General features: G+C 44.3%; 1 protein-coding gene across 1 annotated transcript in view; it reads left to right on the top strand.

Moving 5' to 3' along the window:
* The window catches only part of Kif14 (kinesin family member 14), a 66,567-nt gene extending 51,079 nt beyond the window's left edge, over positions 1–15,488 (top strand). The window contains exons 22-29 of the mRNA XM_038349906.1: positions 1,297–1,391; positions 4,077–4,301; positions 4,492–4,676; positions 8,490–8,654; positions 10,911–11,030; positions 13,795–13,869; positions 14,680–14,812; positions 15,145–15,488. Coding sequence (XP_038205834.1) covers positions 1,297–1,391; positions 4,077–4,301; positions 4,492–4,676; positions 8,490–8,654; positions 10,911–11,030; positions 13,795–13,869; positions 14,680–14,812; positions 15,145–15,488 — 1,342 coding nt within the window. The remainder of the gene's footprint in view (positions 1–1,296; positions 1,392–4,076; positions 4,302–4,491; positions 4,677–8,489; positions 8,655–10,910; positions 11,031–13,794; positions 13,870–14,679; positions 14,813–15,144) is intronic.
* The last annotated feature ends 1,146 nt before the right edge of the window (positions 15,489–16,634 follow it).

The following is a 16,634-nucleotide window of genomic DNA, read 5'->3' as shown; positions in this document are numbered from 1 at the left end:
TGATAGATTGCATACAGCTGCTCTTGCCTCTGCTGTGCCACAGCTGCTCTGTAATAAAACAGCCCGCCCCAGCCACTTGTAAATCACACAGATGGTTGACAGTTAAAAGTCAATTTTTCTATCAGGTTGGATGAAAACCCTTTGAAAGGAATGTGACAAGCATTTTCTTAGTTTAAACATTGTTTAACATGACAATGTCGCAAGAATGATACTTTTTCTAGCTTAACTTACTTTTTCTTTTTACCTCTAGGAAAACAGATACTTGGGAACTGCTAGATTAAATATAATCTCCGATTATATTTTTGTGTTTTCATTTATTTTTGTAAGAATTCACAGGGGGGCTTATATTTGAAACATTTAAGCTTTTATGGACAGAATACTTTGATTTAATAATCTTTTGGTGAGTCAGCAGTGTGCAAGTGTGACGAGGAAGACAGCACAGGGTCACCTGTGTTTAGATGTAGGTCACTGCTCGGGGACTTTCGTTCTCATACTGAGCTAGACATGGAGTTTAGAAAGGTAAAGGGTGAGCCTGTGGTTTCCATGCTGAGGGGACGGCTGTGCAGGAGCAGTGGAGGGCTCACTTCCTCCTGAGGGGGATGCTCTCACAGGCATGCCTTGCACAGCATCCGCTTAAATGCTTTTTTTTCTACCTAGATCATTTCCCTATTTAAATTCCTCCCCTGGAAAATTCCGGCTGATCACGGCACATCGCCCAGCCATATTCCTTGCTTTCGCCCCACACGTCCCAGACAGCAGTCTTTCAGTACATCCCTGGGTCTTTGCCTCCTTTACCACCAAGTCTTCCTGTGTCCCAAGCTGTGTCTCAGATACTACCCCTGCTTCCCAAGTCTGCTCTTTTGCTTGGCTAGCCCATGCTTATCTTTCAAGGCTCCAAGGCCCAGACTACTAAAACACTCTTCTGCCCTCACAGCACCCACCGAACTATGTGCCAGGCTTCCCTCAGTGGCCAGATGCCAGGTTTCATAGCCACGTTCAGAGCTCAAGTAACTGTGCACACGGAATAGCCCATTTTGTGGACTATGTTAGGGCAATGCCTGGACATAGGGAAATTCTTGCTCAGAAATGGAAATGAGTTAGTCTCTGCTGGAAAGAACACATGTCAGAATATTCCCCACCTCCCCTGAGACAGGTTCTCACATAGGCCACACTGACCTCAAAGTCCCCATCTTATGTCGGCCTTCCGAGTGCTGGGATCATGTTCCCACAAAGCTGACCGCATTCTTAATTCTCCTGCGGTGTGTAGAAACTAATTGTAGGATTGTCTTGGTTCAGGAGCAGAAGTTTGATGAAGAACGGGAGGATTTCTGGTTGTTTCCATGACATACAGGTCCATCCGATTCAGAACCTGCATGCTTCACACTCGTCAGGTACCGCTTTCCTCAAATCGTCCTCGGGAAATCATTTCATTTCTTAGCAGCCGTGTCCTTTATGCAGTGAAGATGTGAGCTGGATGGCTGTTCTGTTTCGCAAGTTCTGTTCTCTGATTTATTGTAGAGCCCTTTGGTTGAGTGGCTAATTCAGATAAGGGAACGTATTTTTAGAATGTTGTTTCCTTCTGAGCAAAACACCAGAGTGCATATCATACACTGCGCTGCATGTGAAGAGGGTGTGTGTGTGTGTGTGTGTGTGTGTGTGTGTGTGTGTGTGTGTGTTTGAGGGCGAGGAGTTGGGGTTGAACTCAGGGCCTCAAGCACACTGGACAAACACTGCACCACTGAGCACCTTACTGCATATAAAACCTTATCACAGGTTCCAAGTGATTGGGCTGGAGAGCAGCTCAGCAGTTAAGATCACTTGCTAGCTGTGTGGTGGTGGTGCACGCCTTTAATCCCAGCATTTGGGAGGCAGAGGCAGCCCAACCTGGTCTGCAAGAGCTAGTTCCAGGACAGGCTCCAAAGCTACAGAGAAACCCGGGCTCGAAATAAAGAAAGAAAGGAAAGAAGGAGGGAGGGAGGGAGGGAGGGAGGGAGGGAGGGAGGGAGGGAGAGAGGGAGGGAGAGAGAGAGGGAGGGAAGGAGGGAGGGAACGAAGGAGGAAAGGAAGGAGGGAGGGAAGGAAGAAAGGAAGGAGGGAGGGAAGGAAGGAAGGAAGGAGGGAAGGAAAGAAGGAAGATCATTTGCTGCTCTAACAAAGAATTCAGATTCAATTCCCAGCACCCATTGGCTCACAACCATACTCCATTTCCGGGGGATTTAATGCTGTCTTCCAGATATGCACTTGGTACACAGGCATACATGTAGGTAATGCACTTATACACATAAAATAATAAATAATCTAATTTTTTTTTACGTTGGAAAGTTACTATTTAATATATTAGTCTATTTGGTAAAGGTCCTAATAGAATACGAGGAAGAATAAAAGGAACTGTAACTTACCTTCTCCAAAGAAATCAGGTTTGGGTTTTGTTATTTTCTCAAAATTAGCTTGGAGGGATATAATTGTTGTCCTTAGGACTTGTTGATGTTGTTAACCACTGACTACATTTGTGTTGGTATGAGTGCGCGCACGTGTGTGCATACACACACACACACACACACACACACACACGATAGGTACGAGCATGTACATGCACAAATACAGTGACAACTTATTTATTCAGTAGTAAAAGTCGGGTGTTTTATTAAAGTGTTTTTAAGGGAAAGTCAGATACGAGATCCTTGCTTATTTGAAGTCTTCCAAAGAGATGGAGCTGGGTATGGTGGTAGATAGTGTCATCCTGGCGAGCACTCAGAAGGCTGCAGCAGAAAGGTGACGAGTTCAGTGCCCGCCTGGGCTATTCAGTGAAGCAGTGGGGAACAGGAGAGGGAGGAGACGCTCCTTGTACACTCTGTAGGAGCCTAATGGAGGCTTTGCTCTACCTGGGGCCTGACATTTTCTAGCTTTGGGAATCTAAGGAGCGTCTAACTTCTCAACTCAAGGACCATAATATATTTTAACTAGATTTTTACAGGTCTAAGATATTCACATTGAATTGTAGACTACATCAGTCTTAGAAAACATCTATAGTTAGCTGTCTTGGGCAACTACCTCTAGTATCGTGCCATAGAGGCGCATTCACTGTAGCTATAGCTTCAGGTTGGGCTTCTGAGCCTTCCTTTCCAAGTCAAGCCCCCATCTTTGTTCTGGGCATTTAATATTCCCTATCCTCTGCCTTTATTTTAGAATTTCACTTCTAGTTCTCTGTGACTAGACCAGAAAACACTGCGTTTTAAATGAGAATCATGATGTGCTATGTTATGGGCTCCACTATAAGGTTCCTTGCTGAAGGCCCGAAGGGGCTCTTTCAGCTTTCCGTTTACTTCTGCTCTGTCACTACTTAGAAAGCGGTATTTTTTTGCAAGCCCATCTCCCAGAAATGTGCTCTGTGAGCTGCAGATGGTCCGTCAGCTTTGGCCTGTCCCGACTGTGGTGTACCCTGGGAAGAGCTCTTCTAAACCGCAGGCTCCAAGCATTTCTTTTCATCCAGTTTATTGTTGCTCAGTCTTCTAGTTTACAAGTTAATTTCCTTAGGTGTTAGGAAAATTAATTGCTACCAAGTATAGAAAAGTTAAGTGAGGAGCTGGAGAGATGGCTCAGCCAATTAAAGACACTGCTGCTCTTCCAGAGGACTAGGGTTCAGTTCTCGGCACCTACATGGCAGCTCACACCTGTCTGGAGCATCAGTTCTGGGGGATCTGGTGATCTCTTCTGTCTCCCATGAGTACTGGATATGAACACGGTACACAGACATACATGCAGGCAAAACACTCAGACTCATAAAAATAAAAAGAGAAAGGTTTAAGTGAGCAGGTACATGGGATAGTTTGATTCTCTAGTTACTTATATTGAGGGTGAGAGCTACAGATCCTGTGGCTCACACTAGTGAGAGGTTAATTGGTTCCTACCTGGACCTGCGTTTTCACCTTGGTTTATAGAAATTAGAATGCACTGAAATAAGAATAGCTGCTTGAACTACTGACCAACGATTCTTCAGTAGGCCTGCATTCATGCGTTTGTCTGAAAGTATCGTGCTTGAAAACTGGGCTTACACTGACTGTTTTCTGTTGATGCAGGTTTAATAGAAAAATCAAGCGCCATTTACTCAAATTCATCAGAACCCTTTCTTCCTGGAATTTGCAAAGAATTGATCGGTTCGTCAATAGACTTTCTTGGACGGAATTATGATGAAGAAAAAACTATAGCAGACAGCCTGATGAACAATCTTCTTAAACTTTATGACGGGCTGCGTGCCATTTCCAAAGCCCATGAAGAACAGGATGAAGAAAGTCAGAATAACTGTAAGCAGTTCCACTGGCTCTACCAACTCCCCCGATGGTGATTCTCTGCCCGTTACTCTTGTGTGGGGATGCTTATTTGGTGTATCTGGCCGACATCTCTCGACCCTGTTTAGATGCTTTAATGGTGACTGTATGTGAGGTCTTTTATCTGGAGACATTCCTTGCAGTAATTCTCCTTCTTCTTTCCAAGTGTTCTCTTCTGACCGGGCAGCTCAGGCCCTCACCGTCCAGATGGCTTGTGCCTTTGAGCAGCTTGTGGTTTTGTTCAAACACTGGCTGGATGATTCTCTACCTGGTACCCGCTCAGCAAGGCTTGAAGATGAATTGAGACAAGATATTAAAAAGCTGGGAGGCTATTTACAATTGTTTTTGCAGGTACCTTGATTTTTTTTATTTTTGAATAATTCATGTGTTCTAAAAGTATTTATTGAACTTTCTACCACTGTATCTTCCCTAAAATTACACCTGAGGATTTCTGGGTGCTTCCTGTTTTGGGGTCCTAAGACTGTGGGTTCATTTGGTTTATTGGGCAAGGATTTGGTGTCCTCTGTATCCTAAGTGGTTTGCAGATGTAAAACTCCACCGGTTCAGTTCCACTCCACTCGCAACATGCTATGGGAACCAGGCTGAAAATTTAAAACACACAAACACAGACAGACAGACAGATAGATGGGACCACCAGGACATCCTTGAGACAAGAATGCCAAGAATGCCCACTTTACTGTGCTCAGGGGCAGCTTATATAGGGCTCTGGCCAGGCCCCAGCTCTCAAGATCTTTCAGCTGCATCCCCACCAGCCTGCCATCAGGGTCTCGTGCTCAGAGCAGCTGCGGGCTGCTCAGAGCAGAGGAAAACAAGTTGTTTACAAGAAATTCAGGGTCTGGTGGTCCACAGTCCCCAACATGCATGACAACCCCAATTGGTGCCACCATTACAATTTTATAGATGAAGAAGTAGAGGCTTGAGAAATGACTGGCTCAACCAGTGTTATGTCACTACTGGGTCATGGGGGTGGATTTGAATGCACGATGTCAATGTCTTCGTGGGTTATACTCTGCTAGCCTCCAGTTAAGGTCACTGGGTAGAGAGAAAGAGTCTTGCTCTGGCTGTGGGCTGGCTTTCTGAATTAGTTAACAAACCTGTTGATATCTTAGTGAGAAAAGTAATTTCCTTTCCTGCTTACTTTGTATCAAGTAACGTTGGGTTTGGCCACCAGGAAGAAGCAAGATAAAAGCTTGCTTTTTATCTGCTAGTAGGCATGGAGGTTCTTTTGCACAAAGAGGCAGGATCCCAACTCCTTTCTGTTCTTCCCTTTGCTGTGTCTGAAGTGTGGACCATAACAAGAGTACCATCTGAGTTGAGTGTGTGTGCAGCTAGGAGGCCAGTAGGGACAAGGACTTGCTTGATTTTGCCATGCTCCATCGTGATAGAGCACCATCTGAGTTGTATGTGTGTGCAGCTGGGGGCGGTGGGGACAAGGAAAGGACCTTCCTTTAAAGGGAATCTCTGAGGCATCGTATGGTACTTATGTATGTTTGGTCAGAGCTTCACCTGACCACATCTAACTTTATCTATAATCAAGAAATGGATTTTTTTTATTCTAGGCACCCATGAATCAAGTTAAAAATCAAGAAGTAGGGAACTAATGTTGAAAAGTATCTCACTGTTGCCATACCAGAGATCTTTATAAGAATTTCTCAAATAGATGGGTGGGGAGGGGTGAGAAAATACCAAGAGAGGCAAGTTTTACTTTTTAAAATAAATATTTAAATGCTCTAGATTATTTGGTCAAGTTTTATGCAGTGATACCCATCATATTTTTGTAGTGATCCACACTGAAGTCTTTTACATTTGGGAGTGTGAGGTTCTACACATCATGGTGTAGTGTGGAGTCCAGAGCAGCGTGCTGTGTGATGGCAGCCTCCACATTTTGTGGTGGAGTTTTTATTGTGACAAGTGTTTCCTGAGTGGGATGAGTTAGGGAAGTACTATCCATTGTGTTTTTCCCCCAGGAGAACTTTCTTGGTCTCCCCAGCTTGGTTGGGTACCTTTCTTGTTTGTTTTTTGTTAACCCGAGTAAAGCTACTCATTACGTCTTTCAGTATGTTATTCTGTTGATAAGCACGTGCATTTGAGTGACGGAAGGCTCTCCGTAGGCGTAGGACCCGGAGTGTCTTCACAGGACCTCATGATGTGATGGCTAGCTGGATGGATATGGTTGTTGAATGAGTCCTATACTCATATCAAATGAAGGGTCATTTTGGATATGGACAACAGGGGAGAGAAGAAAGTAACACAGAGGTGGACTAAAGACAGATGTGGGCAAACTTCAGGTGAAGAAGATATGACAGCATAGAGCCATGAACACGGAAGCCTGGAGCGGTCAGAGACCAAGGCTTTCGGTCAGGAAGAAGGGTGTGACTTAGGTTCAACCTTAACGAAGGAATACAGCTTAGGAGGGTCTGTGGTTGAAATAAAAGAGAGGTAGTTTAAGGGGTGTGTGTGTGTGTGTGTGTGTGTGTGTGTGTGTTAGGTTCAACCCTAATGAAGGAATGTAACTCAGGACAGTCTGTGGTAGACATGAAAGAGAGGCAACTTTAGAATAGTTGGGTGGGGGAGTGGAATATACCCACAAACCAGAAACTCACTGTTGATATTTGAAATCCTGTGTTTTAGTCTATGCTATATTAATTGTGTATTTAGGCAAACTGCTTAGCTTCTTGAGTCTCTCCATTTTCTTACCTGGAAAATAAGCACAGTAATGTCTGCCTGGTAGGTTTATTGTGATTATCAAGATTAAATCATGGTATTCTTATAAGAGAGTACCTGAGAGGCGGATCTTTGTGAGTTAGAGGCCAACCTGGTCTACAGAGTGAGTTCAGGACAGCCAGGAATACACAGAAAACCCTTTCTCAAAACACCAAAAGAGAAAGGAAGGAAGGAAGGAAGGAAGGAAGGAAGGAAGGAAGGAAGGAAGGAAGGAAGGAAGACAAAGAAAAGAAAAATTGATGAGAGAGAGAGAGAGAGAGAGAGAGAGAGAGAGAGAGAGAGAGAGAGAGATTGATTAAATACCTGGTAGAGTTTCTGCTGTGAAATTTCTCTTCATTTTCTGGGAAGAAGGCTTTGAGCTTTACTTGAGAGTTTCAACATATAGACTTATGGGACGTATTCTATACAAGGAATGAAGGCTTGAGACCCAGTGACTGGGAAGTTAGGTTTGGCTCCAGAGACTCGTGTGAAGCCAGTGCTAGCCAGAACACTTTTGTGGTGAAGCATGGTTTGGCAGTCCTTACTTGTAATGATGTAATGAGCCACAGCGCCACAGTGGGGAGGACCAGAAAGAACCATTCGAGAGGAGGCTCCTGTGCCTCCAGGACTTGTGCACTGAGTGCATAGGGGAAGGCTGTCGTTTAAGAGCTGGGGTGTTTTTTTTTCTTCCTCTTCCTCTCCTTTGCTGTCTCCCCTAAGAAAAGAACATAGTTTAGTACCTGTCTGTTGGTGTGCTAACAGGACAGTTAAAGTTGAGAAGCCAAAGGCACGCACCATTTTGTTCCTCATTTTGCTGTTTCCTTATCAGTCCTGCCTTAGGTTTAACTTCACACTTATTTATGTCTCCCTTCACTGTGTCGTCTTTGAGGGAGGAAGAAGCCGGCTCTTGCTCCTGATACAGCTGCATAGCTTCAGGGCTGCCTGCTTTCAGTCTCTCTCCAGCATTTCAGTGGTCTTTATATTATGAGTTTTATTTTGATGTGTATGAGTATTTTGCCTGCATGTATACCTATGTTCCACATATGGGCCCGATGCCCTCAGAGATCAGAAGTTCCAGGTGATTGTGAGTCACCTAATGTGGGTGCTGGGACCGAGGACTTAAGTCCAGCCCCTCATGCTTGCTAATCTCCCACTGTCCCTTTTTTTCTCCATTTTATCACCTCTTAAAAATTTCATATGTGGGGTCTAGAGGGATGCTTCAGCAGTTAAAGAGCACTGGCTGCTCTTCTAGAGGTCTTGAGTTCTATTCCCAGCACCCACATGGTGGCTCACAACCATCTATAGTGGGATCTGATGCCCTCTTCTGACATAAAGTTGTACATGCAGATAGAGCACTCAAATAAATAAATACATACGTACATAAATCTTTTTTAAAAATCTCATATGTGATATACTGACTGATCCATTTTTATTTCATAGGGGTGCTGTTCGGATATTTCATCAATGGTACAAGAGGCTCAAAACAAAGTCATCCAGGTGATACTGCAGGCTGTTCAGTGTGTGGCTCAGCTGGCCATTCTGAAAGGGAGCAGGCTCTGTCTTCTGGAAAACAGCAAGAGTTCCAGTGCCCGGGTAATGTATACTGTTAGCTCTGAAAGGCTTCCCTGGGAACATTAGAGACTTCCGTTAGCAGGATCACTGCACAAAATAAGTCCATATCTTTTTTTAAAAAAAAAGATTTATTTATTTATTATGTATACAACATTCTGCCTCGATGTATGCCCGCACGCCAGAGGAGAGCGCCAGATCTCAGTACAGATGGTTGGGAGCCACCATGTGGTTGCTGGGAATAGAACTCAGGACCTCCGGAAGAGCAAGCAGCCAGTGCTCTTAACCTCTGAGCCATCTCTCCAGCCCCAGTTCATATCTTTTTTCAAAATAACTTGTACTTTTAATAGTTTGGCAATGTCTTTAAATTCTTCAGTCAAGTTTGGATGAAATAAGACTGGGATATATTCCGTTGGTAGTTTGCATGCATGCACGGGTTTGAGCCCTGGCACTGTAATAGGTGTGGTAGTGCAGTCTGTAGTCCAGCCTCGGGAGGCAGATAGGAGGATAAGAAGGGCAAGATCACTTGAGGCCAGCCTGGGCTACACGAGTACCTTTCTCAAACAAACAAACAAATGGTTAAACTATGATTGAATGATTATATCTCTTTACAGTCCTTTTGGAGCTGGGCATGATGGAGCACACCTTTAGTCCCAGCATTCAGGAGGCAGAGGCAGGTGGAGCTTTGTGAGTTCAAGGCTATCCTGAACTACACACTGAGTTCCAGGACAGTGAGATCTTGTCACAGAAAATCCTTCTGGGCCTAGGAATAGGGTCCTCATCTACCACTTAGGGGTTGAGGATCATAAGAACAGGGACAACTTGGGCTACATAGTGAGACCAACCTCAAAAACTAATGAAGGAAAGATGTTCCTTTTGCTTTCTGGTTTGATGACTGCTATCAACTGTGGAATATTTCATCCAGTAATTATAGAATATTTTTATTTGCCCACTTTATGCTATGAACAATACTATATTGCAATGTATTATAGCCTAGCAAATAAAGTCCTACCTAAAATGAGCATTCTTTGCATAGCACATGAAATACTAATTATTGTAGCACAAATTCTAGTTGTTCTTACAATGTGGGATTTTCCTCTGTATGCTGTGACTATGTTTTATTACCATTGGTTAATAAAAAAAAAAAAAGCTGCTTTGGACTCAAAATAAAGCAAGGTGGAAATTCCAAACAGAGATAGAGGGAGAAAAGTAGGCACAGTCAAGGAGATGCCATGTAGCCACTGAAGGAAAAAGATGCCTGCCGGAACTTTACCGGTAAACCATGAGCCTCGTGGTAAAATATAAAATAATAAAAATGGGCTAATTTAAGATATAATAGTTAATAAAAAAAGCCCAAGCTAATAGACCAAACAGTGTTTTAATTAATGTAGTTTCTGGATGATTATTTTGGGTCTGGGCGGCTGGAAATGAACAAACAACCTCCAACTACAGTCTTAGTAATAAAAACCCAGAGTCAGATTTAGTGGGTGAAAACTGAAGGATCAGAGAAGCAGAGTTGCCACTACTAGAGAGACCTTTTACCCTGCCAGTGCGAAGGGACAATCCTGTCCTCAGACTGCACTGAGCTCCTGTCTCCTCCCACCTTATAGTCCTCTCTCTGCCCAGCCACATCGCTCCTGTCTCCACCTCCCTAGTGCTGGGATTAAAGGCATAGAATCCCAAATGCTAGGATCACCTTTGTGTGGGCTCTGTTTTTCTTTTAGACAGATTTAATTTTGTGTGGCCCAGGGTGGCCTTGAACTAACAGAGATCCCTCTGTCTCCTGAGTCCTGGGATTAAAGGTGTATGCCACCACTCCCTGGCCTCTAGTGGCTTACCAGTCTGCCTCTGGTCTTCAGGCAAGCTTTATTTGTTAAAACACAAACAAAATACCACTACAAATTATAATTTTATTCATTTTATTTCCCAATAGATTGTTCTCATACTAACTTTAGCTGAATTTAATGAACTGGGAATGAATTATGGCTTCATTACCTTATACTTTTGGAGAGTATGTAAAACCAGGCACATGCGATGGCGCAGTGGTGATGGCGTTTGCCATCAAGCCCAGTTTCCTCAGCTCCAGCCCTTAGAGCCATGCGGTGGAGAGAACCAACGCCTGAAGTTTCCTATGACCCCCATGTGCTCTCTGTCTCTCTCTGTGTGTGTCTCTGTCTCTCTCGTCTCTGTCTCTCTGTCTCTCTCACACACATACATACATACAAATGTAATAAAATTTTAACATATAAAACCTGAGCTTTCCAGCTAAATGCCTAAAACTTTTCCTAATAGGAATTCACAACTGCTCTCCAGGAAGGCATAGCCTTGGGGCTGAAGAGTCTCTTAGATTCTGGGCTGGAAAAAGCACAGGAACTCGAGCGAGACCTCTCCAGGCAGAGTGCACATGAGGAGGTAAGCTGGGTGGCATGCTTGATCTTAAAAATGGTTTGATTTCTGGATGTATATTGTCCAAAATACTTAAAATGTGCAAATAATAGTATAATGTGGTGAATTCTATTTTTGCATATTATGTATTTATGAATTTTAGTTGTGCTGAATATTTTGTAAGGGTGAGGCAGAGACCGTGTCCCTGTGAAGCTCCTGAGCCATGTGGAGGGTGGCAGTGACAGCTGCTGTTGACACTCTGCACATCCTTCTCCACCTTCCTTTGGGTCTCTACTCTTCCACTGAAACAAAGAAGCCAGCACTACTGAGCCAGTCATCTGGAGCTAAGGATTTTTCCAGGAACATTGGCATCAGTGACTTCATACCAAGATAGAGACCTAGTGGAGATGTCGGTGATGCCCTCGAGTGCTTCCGCCTCCTCCCAGAGCAGGGCCAGGAGTAGAGGCTGCAGAGATGCCCCAAGTGTTCTCGCAGAGGACCAAGGTTCAGTTCCCAGCGCCCACACGGTGGCTCACAACAGTTGGCAACTCCAGTTTCAGGGATGCCCTATCTGCCCTCCGGGGGCATCTGCCACATATGTGGTACACAGATATATATACAGGCAAAATATTCATAGACATAAAATAAAATGTTTTAAAATTACAAAATTAATACTAGTAATAATGGCTGGCAAATGCTAAATTGCTCGCCTTGCTTGTACGTGTTGCATTCTCTGAATATGTCTGCCTCTCTCGCTTGGGTGCTTTTGTTCATTTATTTTAAAAGATGGGCAAAGCCAAAGGAGCTCTTATTGTCACTAAATCAAGATCTGTGGGCCCCGTGCAATGTTGGTAGACATGAGGCTGAGGCAGGTTCTGCTGTGGTACTTTGAGGAGGGATGGTTGGACTTTAGGTTGTAGTCAGCCACTGCTGACAGCTGAGACTGGCTTCGCCTCAGGGGCAGCCTAGCCCCCTTCACCACTAATGCGCTCTGTGCGGGAGTTCTGTCAGCAACACTTCCGCCAGCAGGAAGTGCAGAGAGTGGAATAGTGACGAGTGGAGACAAAATGAGACATGAGGCGTGTTAAACTGTTAAACAGGGGTGGGTATTCGCTTTGACAGTGCTGGCGGAAACAAGAGGCTTCTTCATGCAAAATTCTGTTCTCCTTTCTCTTGTTCTTCAGTCTGCCATGTAGTTTGTTACATGGCAGAATCTCTTTTCCTCTCTCGCTCCTGTGTGTGTGTGCAGGCACATCTATGAATGTTTTTAAGTTGGAAGTTGTATTCTTCCAACTTAAAAGTGGTAAGAGCCTGTGGCAGGGGCTGGAGCAGTGGCCCAGCAGGTGGCTCCTCCAAAGGACTGGGGTGCAAATCTCTGCACCCATGTCAGGCAGCTCACACCTGCCTGTAACTCCAGCTCCAGGAAGTCTCACACCCTCTTCTGGCCTGTGGGCCAGAAATCATTTTGTGTGTGTTCATACACACACACACGCAAATACAATAATTATTAGGATTACATTATATTTTTTTAAAATGATACATAGCAGAAAAATAGAATCCCCAAGAAGTAGAAAAATCATAAGTAGAGAAATAGACAGTAGGCTCATAGAAGGCATTGGAATTATGATTTCAAAACTGTGTTAATGAAGTCAAGAATTTAGTGCCTAAGTTCTTTTCTCCTTTGGGGAGAGTTTTACCATGTGGCTCTGGTTGGCCTGGAACTGGCTTTGTTGTCCAGGCTGGCTTGAACCTTATAGTAATCCTCCTGCCTCCCGCTCCTGAGTGCTGGGATTATAGGTATGCCACCATGGCCTACTTCTCTTCTTACTCTAATGGCAAGTTTGCGCTGACCTAGACAGGAGCTTAGTGAAAGCCAATTAAACACAACACAGAATCCCCTTGAGCAGTGGAAAGCAACTTTTTGATTTAGTCTAAGACACGCGCTGCTTCTGAGAGCTAGGAGTTACCATCTGGGACCTGACTCTCAGTCTGTAAGATAGGAAATGCCATATGCAGCATAAGACTGTCGCTGAGAGCCGGGCAGTGGTGGCGCACACCTTTAATCCCAGCACTCGGGAGGCAGAGGCAGGCGGATCTCTGAGTTCGAGGCCAGCCTGGTCTACAAGAGCTAGTTCCAGGACAGGCTCTAGAAACTACAGGGAAACCCTGTCTCGAAAAAACAAACAAACAAAAAAAACAAAACAACAACAACAAAAAAAAGACTGTCGCTGAGAATCAGATAAAACTGCTATGTTCTCAGAGCAGCTCATGTTTACTTGTTAGCTCAAACCCTCACTTTCTTCTGAGGGAAATTTTGGAAATTTCATCCCTATAAATATTTAAATAAAATGCAAGTGTCACTTTGATAGCAGACATCAGAGTATATTCCTTTTTATGTTTATATTTTATTATTGTATGTGTCACACGGGGACCTGTGTATCACGTCACATATGTGGAAGTCAGAAGACAACTTTGGGAAGTCAGTTCGCTCTTCCCACCTTTAGTTTCCAGGTCGACTGTAGATCCACAGGCTTGCCTAGCAAGTGACTGCGCCTGCTGAGCCCAAGTGTGGGCTTTGTTGGTATGGAAATCAGTGTGTCATTTATTTCTAAAGAAATTCCATTAGTATGACTTACGTGTTCTCAAGCTGTTTTCTGCTTACCTCAGAGACAGAACTTCGATCTCTTCTGGATTCTATATTAGAACTTCTCCATCTGGTCTCATATAGGTCTAAAAATGATAGTTTGGAGATGATTATTTGCATAACAAAGTATTTTAACATTTTCTATAGGTCGCCAAGCGGATGAAGGCTAATGCCGTGGAACTGGTCAAGTCTCTTGGGAACACCTTTGCTGAATGGAGACTAGTAAGAGGGGCTTCGGTTGTTTATGTTTAGCATCGCAGTAGGCTCGGCTGTAGATCTTGATTTCCTCTGCATCTTTAGCTGGAGACGGCTATGCTGTGCAGGCTAACTAAGCATGCTTGTTTTCTAGTTTCCCTCCCGGCAGCCTTAATGCACTGGTGTTGGTAGTAGGTACATGACGGCACAGGAGCTCACTAATGCATCAGCTGTTTCGTAGTTACTGCATAGGGGCTGCCAGCTTTTGCTTGAGTGTGGTCATTATAGGCTAAGAACCACATTTAATAATTAATGTGCTCCCATGGTGTCAGATGGAGTTGAATTCAAGTAGGCTTATGTCACAGGTCTCACTTTATAGACAAAGGTAGATGGAGTGTAGAATCACTGTACTGAAAAGAGAGTAATGCCCATGGCCAAAGTGTTTAAGTAAAGCAAATATTTCAAGTAAATACTGTAGAATTGGATTCTTTGAAGTTAGCTATCAGCCTTTTATGTGCTGGGCCCCATGGCACTGTTGCTTCATTCTGTCCCTACACACCAGGATTAGGGCTGTAATTTAAATTGAGTGAAAATTAAATTCTTATTGCTTTTGAAAGTAGTCGTTGTTCATTTTGTATTTTGATCTTGCTTGTAAAAAAAATGTTTATGCACTGGGGAGGAAATTAAACATTTTCAGAGTAATTTGTTATTGATGTAATTTCATTGTACATAGCATAATCTAATGATAAATTTCTGGGCAATTAAAATCATTTTACTAAATTTACTGCCATGCACTTTATTATATCTATATTTTAAATATTGATTTTGTTTATGCAGAAAAGCCTCAGAACTCAAGTACAAGAAGGTTCTAGGCAACAAGGTTCCAGGATGGTAACTCTCGCATCAGAGTTCTTGAAGTTAAAATGTTGTCTGGAGAAAACTGTTGAGATTATTACGTCTGCACTGAGAGGTATGCACCCCAAGTGGGATCTGGACTGGGACTGCGTGATCCAGGGACCCCAATATGTCTCCCCTCTCTCGCAGCCTGAGCTGACTAAAGCTCACTGCACACTGCTCCAGTGAGATTAGTTACCAGTGCAGGAGCTGGGCTGTTTAGCTCCACCCAAGTCCACACTTCCCCCTACACAGTCAGGGAAGCCTGTCCAAGGGCACTTCAGCGGGATAACCCTCAGTGGTTTGGGCTGCCATGTAGGTCCTTTTGCTAAGAGGTCCCTAGAGTCATGTGATAGCACCTGCTGGCACCTGGAATGGGTAGCCCACTTTTCCCTCTCTCTTGCACAGGGTGCCCTAGTGACCTGCACTGTCTCAGAAACTGTACTGAAACGCTCTGCACCCTGGCTCCCAAGCTCCACAGTGATGTCGTTGGGCCCTCTGCCTCTGCTGGCAGCGGTGGGAAACTAGAAACTCTAGCCAAATCTCTCCTCTTCTGTTTTGAACGTGGAGAAAGACCTGGTTTGTTGAAACCCCAGGAATCTCATAATCAGCAAAGCGCGGGAGAGCAGTGTGAGTCAGGCGGGGCTGACTGCAGCGGAGGCGTGCCAGCGTGTGCTGGTGAACCCCACAGAGACACGTCCCCAGCAGTGTCCTCACAGGCCTGCGCCCCCAAAAAGATTCAGTGGGTGTGAAACCACTGCACAGGTACCTGGTGACCGTCCACGACCAAAAAGGACACTTGGTGACGCTTTTCCTCACACGGGAGAACATGTGTATAATTGTTTAGAGTGTGTGTCTATGCAGAGCCTCATATCGGGTGGTGTTATCACAGATGGAGTCCTGGTTTCAAAGTGCCTCAGTGTGCGCTTGGAATTTCCTAGGCAGACGATTTTCAGACAAGGTGTTTACCATGTTGAAACATTGGCAGCCAAATGAAATTAGGGTCTCAGAGCCACATGAGTGACTGTCTCCAGTTCCTCCTTGCCTTGAATTCTGAATGTTTACCTTGAACGCTGCTGTACTCTCTCTCTCTACCTGGTGCATCAGCCTGTTTGTAGATGGGTATTTTCTCATGCATGGACATCTGAGCAGGTGGTTACTTTGGGCCTGTGCATTCTCTCCCCCAAATGCAGCAGAGAGGATTAGGATGGTGGTGAAATTCTCAGCACAAGTTTAGCTACAACTCTGCCGAGTGCTTACCTGTTTGCCGTCAGTAGTCAATGTGTAATTTGTTTCTTTTCAAACTGTAATACCTAAAGGTCACCCAGATCATAATTTACTGTGTTAGCTGTGTTCTGTAATGGGAACTATATTCATAGAATTTTGAGGTAGCGTCAGTTGGGGAATCAGAGGCTGGCCCTTTTTTATAGTGCTTGTTTTGCTAAAGGGTAGCTAGTTTACGTGTTGTTTGATAAAAATGGAAGATCCTTATTATATTTCATAACTTTAAAAAACGTTTCATCTACAATCAAGTAATAAAGATAATATCCTACTTTAGGGTTTAACTTAAGAAAATAGTTTAACATTTTTGGCCTCAAGGATATGTGTAACTTGAGAAGGTACATAGTATCTTTGCCTGGGTGACCTAAGCAGGTTCTGGGGGGAAATTCTCTGGAGTAGTAGCCTGACCCTTTCTCTGGTTTCATTCGGGGTCGCTGGGTGAAGCTGGCTTGAGTTCACCCCTCATTTTCTCTAGGGGAGAGACTGTAGAGCAGCCTGGGGTGGTTGGCTGAGAAGTGACACCCATGCTTCTGGGGCTTTGAAGCGGTGTGGTGCAGTCACCAGGCCACCCTGAGCAGACTGCTCCTGTCTCAAGTGTGGCAACACCGAGGCTTTGT

The sequence above is a fragment of the Arvicola amphibius genome, chromosome 12, assembly GCF_903992535.2.
Source record: "Arvicola amphibius chromosome 12, mArvAmp1.2, whole genome shotgun sequence".
NCBI lineage: Eukaryota > Metazoa > Chordata > Mammalia > Rodentia > Cricetidae > Arvicola > Arvicola amphibius.
The sequence above is the reverse complement of the archived record's forward strand: the minus strand, read 5'-3'. Positions and strand labels throughout refer to the sequence as shown.